At 42.2% G+C, this 5,180-nt stretch overlaps 1 protein-coding gene across 1 annotated transcript; it reads right to left on the reverse strand.

Moving 5' to 3' along the window:
- Positions 1 to 1,634: 1,634 nt before the first annotated feature.
- Positions 1,635 to 4,357, reverse strand: LOC132057943 (uncharacterized). Its single transcript, XM_059450518.1, has 4 exons — positions 3,648 to 4,357; positions 2,872 to 3,448; positions 2,139 to 2,383; positions 1,635 to 1,644 (listed from the first exon to the last, which is right to left on the reverse strand). The coding sequence occupies exons 1-4, from the start codon at positions 4,355 to 4,357 to the stop codon at positions 1,635 to 1,637; spliced, it is 1,542 nt and encodes a 513-aa protein (XP_059306501.1).
- Between the last annotated feature and the right edge of the window lie 823 nt (positions 4,358 to 5,180).

A 5,180-nucleotide genomic window follows, 5' to 3' on the forward strand; every position in this document is an offset into this window, starting at 1 on the left:
CCATCGGCTGGAGCTTCAGAGAAATGGGTAAAACCAAATTCTTCGCACAAAGGTGCATGGTCTTGGATGCGAGTTTCTATAAGAACCACTAGAGAAGGCCTATAGTTGTTAAGCATATTCATGTAGTTTCGACGGAACTCCGGTGATAGAGCTCCTCTACAATTCCATATGATGAAATGCATAGACCTATGGGGAGGTGGTGATGGTGGAGACACAGGCTCCAATGACTCCGTTTCCTGATTTGGGGTCGGAGGAACACTCCTTAAAGTTGGGATGATCACCATGGTAAATTTCCCCGCCTCCAGAGTTATAGTGGGTCTCAGTTTGATTTTGCACTTGGTGAGTTCGGGAGGACAACTGAGAAGGTACTTTTTTTCTTACTGCTCCTTGAGGACGGAAATGTGCACACCCCTTAGCCAGATTGGTTCTGTTCTAGTTTGTCGCATCTCATTCATCACAGCCGCGATTTCTTGTGGTGTGAGAAGTTTTTGATCTTTGGGACTGTGGTGATGGGTACTTATGGAGCTCGAGGACGGTGCCATGGAGTTGAGAGGACTCACTGGCGATGACGGGGGAGTTAATGGAAGAACTAAGTGATGTTCGTGAATCCAAGGAGTTGTTGCTTGAGTTGGTGGATAGAATGGGAGGTACGCAAAGCTGTTTGGTTGATAGTAGGCTGGATGCATGGGTGTTGGGAGCCAAGTTGACAGCGGAGTCGGGTTGTTCACTATCGTCGGAGCAGTATAGTAAGTGCCCCATTGAGGTGTTTGTGTCATGGACTACTGATGCTGGCTGTAAAGTTCCATGGTGATATTGATCCCCTCCGTCACTATTTGGGCTAAGTCTATCGGGTTTTGTAGACGAACCAGGACTTCTCGGTTGTCCGAAACGAGTGAAGGATAGAGCATGGTTTTGGAGGGCTAGTTCTAACCAAGACTGAGGGTTTGTTGAGGGTGGTGTTTGGGAAGTGTAAATGGTCTGGTAAGAGGGAGGTGGATGGATTGGAGGGTGCATGCTGGTTAAGATTGGTCGTTGGGGCCTTGGTAAGTGTTGGGGAGAGTTGTTTTGAAAAAACTGCATTGTTGGTGAGTGTTTGGGTGGGCTGGGATTGAAGATGTGAGTAAGAGTTAGTGTAAGGAGTGGTTGGTAATAAAGAGTTATTAGTATTTGAAGAAGGGTCTATCAAGAGTTGGGACGGTGTAATTTGAGTATTTTGGGCCTCCCTTTCGGTATTGGGCCGATGTTATGGGTTTAAGTGTATTGCTGGGCAAAGAGTCATATTGAGAGTAAGGGAATTAGGCGGTGCTATAGTGTCATGATTTTCCTCTGGGTAAAGTAATATACTCTCTAGGGGCTTGTGAAAATAGGCATGTAATTGGTCTTGTATAAGTGTGGGCGGTGATCTTTGATTAGGGACTGACGTGGAGGCATCTATGAACATGGAAGTGTCCCTATTGGACTGTTCATGAGGAATTATGTGTGAAATAAGAGAATGGGCTTCATTTTTCGTTATTAAAGAGGTGGAGTGAGATGGGCCGACATCTAGCGTATGGGCTTGACGTTACCAGGCTTGGGTGAGGTGTTCTGAGTTTGGGTTGGAATGAATAACTATATTATCTTGAGGTATTGGGCTGTTACTGATAGCTAGGGATTCAAAAGAGTTTTTAGAAACATAGTGAGGGGCATTTTTGGAAGTTCTAATAGTATTAGGGATTTGTGAAGGAGACATGTTTTGTTTACCTGTGGACCCTGCTCCTTAGGGCCGCTTACCTGGGGAGGAAGTATCTGAGCTGGCTAGCCGCCTTTGTTGGAATGCCAGCTGGTTGGTAGAGTCGGTGGTGGGTCGTTGCTTCGATTGCTTGCGTGGAAAAGAGATCGTTTTCCACTCTTCTTGTTGGCATGCTTCCGGTTCATATGAAGTTGCTATAGAGGGGTGATTTGGGGAAACGTTTAGCATAGATTGAGGTGATTTAGACATTTGAGTAGTTGCACACAGTCTAGTTGTGTGCCCCAATTTACCACATTTGGTACATAGGATATTTAATCCTTCATATAGGATATGTTGTTTGTGGGATCCTATAATGACATAGGATGTTAGAGCTTGATCGAGAGGCACCTCAACGCAAATACGAGCATACCTTCCTCTTGTGGTGGATGAAGTACATGTATCCACTTTAAGGAGACGCCCAATTTTGTTACCAACTTTCCTTAAGATATCCATGTCATAAAATTCAGTCGGGAGCTCTGGCAGGCGAGTCCATATTGCTGAGAATTGTATTTTAGTGCTTGAGGCAATAAACTTAGGTTCCCATCTTCTTACAGATAAGACGTGCCCTAGAATGAACCAAGGTCCTTCATGTAATGCCTTGGCCATGTTTTCTTCCTGTTGAAATTTGATAAGTGAATAGTCAATGCCCAGGTCTATGAGAGATAATGGTTATGTGGGCTTCCACATCATTTGTAATGTTTGTTTGAGGAGTAGATGTCCCACTTTCCTGCCAAAAACCTTAATGATTATGGAATATCTCCAAGGTAAGTATAAACGTTCTTTATCATTACTTGTTAGTGGAATATAAGAGTCTGTAGGGATAGTTGGTGGTAAATCATCTGTCATGTCGAGATGGGATTGGTCAGCTTGCCTATCTTTTTATAACATTGGGAGGTGGTCATACGTTAGTAATTTTTGTCGAAAGGAGGAAGTGAATTTATTGAGATTGGATGGTGAATCAATGTTCATGGTGTCAGAATCTAGTGATTCATTAATGGAAGAGTTTGAATGTGTGTGCATATTTGTTGCGAAAAGAGAAGAATGAGGTAAAAGAGGTATATAGTGGAGGGTAGAGAGAAGGTAAAGGATTTTCTCTCACTAACCCATTTTTTCAACATGTTAGCATTTTCAGTTTTCCCCCTGTTTACACTCCATGTGTTCCCACTTCCCTGAGCTGGAAGTTCCATTAGACCACATGCTTCAACACAATCATGAAACTCATATACTTCAGCCATACTTACTCGTGATCTACCTATTCTATCATCCATATTTAGAACTGCATTAAAATCACCCATGAGCACCCATGGTTGAGTGACTCCCCTATGCACACTCTCCAAATAACTCCATAAGGACCTCCTCTCCTCCCTAGTATTAAAAGCATAAACTACAGTCAGTAGAAAAGTCGTTTGTAGGGCAGTGTGGACAACCTCACAAGTAACTGCCTGAGCTGTGCTACTCTTTAGTGTAACTTCGAAGTAATCAGGCCTCCAAGTTATCAAAACTCTCTCATTAAGGTGTTGATCAAGGTTAGTTATCAACCCCCAATCACTAAACAGTCTACTAGCTACCTGTTCAATTATGTTTTCCTTTATTTTTGTTTCCACAAAACCAACCAACGCAATATTTTCCTGAGAACAAAGGAACTTGACCTCTTTTTGTTTGTTAGGGGCATTCATACCCCTAACATTCCAACACATAAGGTTATTATCCATGATCAGGGGAAGATGCATTATTTCCTCTCCCTTTCCTAGCTGGACTCCTAGGTTGATTTGTAACACTAACTTGTTGCCTTACCAACACAGTGAAATAATTTTGTGGCCATGCACCTTTTTTATGTTGTTTGTTATGATTCCTTACAGGGTTTAGTGGTGTTACCCACCCTGTAGTAGTTCCTGCTACTTTGACTCCATCTCTTTGTTGATCCTTGTGTTGATTTCCCTCTGGATTCACTTGTTGCCTTCCTGTATTTTGTGTTTTATGCCCCTCACTCCCTGTTGCTTCTGTAACTTCCACCACTTGCTGAGTAGCAACCTTCTGCACTTCCTCAGTTTGTGGATTTCCATTCCCTATATCCACTTTTTGATTATTCTCCTGCCCTTTCTTTTTCCTACATTGGTCTTCCATGTGCCCATATTTTTGGCAATAAGAACACAAAGTGGGCTTCCAGTCATACTTTACTAGTTGTTCCACCAGATCACCTCTCTCATTCTTGAAGAAGATTTTATCTGGCAACATTGAAGCTATATCCACTTCCACCAACAGTCTTGCAAAGCTCAATCCCTTCTTCTTTTCTATGTTCTGGTCCACCATAATTGGCTTCCCAATTAGACTGCCTATCTTGCTTAGTCCTTTTAGACTCCAATACTTGAATTCAAGTCCTGGTAGTTTCACCCAGATTGGCACAGTGTACAGTGCTTCTCTTGTGAATTCCATTTCTGGATCCCATGCCTTGACAATAAAGGGTTTGTTATCAAAGTGGTAAATCCCTCCTTGAATCACTTCATTCTTCCCCACAGCCGTGTCAAATCTAACAACTACAATCCCATTTTCTAGTATAGACACCTTATTGATACCATGCTTACCCCACATTCTTTGTATATACCCATTCAACACAGAAAATAGAGGAACAGCCCCCAATACATAACACACTACAGCATTCTTCCAATATGCAATTTCTGTACTGATATCTTCCAATTCAATTTCACAAATCGAGGACTAACCCTGTTTTTCAGGCGCTACATACTCTAGTTTGAATCCGGCATTTGTGACCTTTGCAATATCAAAATTATCCCATATCGAACCTTTTTTCTCCACCTCATGTTCCTCCTCCACCTCTTCTGCCCATGAAATTTTACTATTGCTACTTGAAGCCTGGGCCAATGCTTCCCAATCAGCCTGTTGTGGTTTAGATACTGCATTTGCCAGTTGTATTTGAACCGAACCCTTTGTAGGGATCCTGTCTTTCTCAAAGTTCCTCAAACCTAGATTCGAGCTCAATTCATGAACCGATGTCGTTTTGCTCACTTCCTGAACCACCTTCCTCGCTTGATTTGGTGATGTATATGGTGTTCCTTTCCCAATTTCTACCATCGATTGCACTGATTTTTGCATTACCCCCTTCTTCTTCTGTTTCCCCATTCCAATTGCAGGAAATTCCCGAGCTTGTAGTGCTTTCAATAATGGACTTCGTGTCCTCTTCCCCATGGACAGTGCATGCTAAGCTAGCATGCGTCAAGAGAGAGAACCCAGGAGAGAGAAAGCATCAGGAGAATTTTAAATTCCATTAAATTTTTTTCGGATCAAAAGTTTCGAACATCGAGAATGAAAAAATTCTTGGCACGGAGCGCTTTTTGATCTAGTAAATTTTAATATTATTAAAAGGCTATTAATTTCTTTTTTTCAAATATGACTA

The sequence above is a fragment of the Lycium ferocissimum genome, chromosome 5, assembly GCF_029784015.1.
Source record: "Lycium ferocissimum isolate CSIRO_LF1 chromosome 5, AGI_CSIRO_Lferr_CH_V1, whole genome shotgun sequence".
Taxonomy (NCBI): Eukaryota; Viridiplantae; Streptophyta; class Magnoliopsida; order Solanales; family Solanaceae; genus Lycium; species Lycium ferocissimum.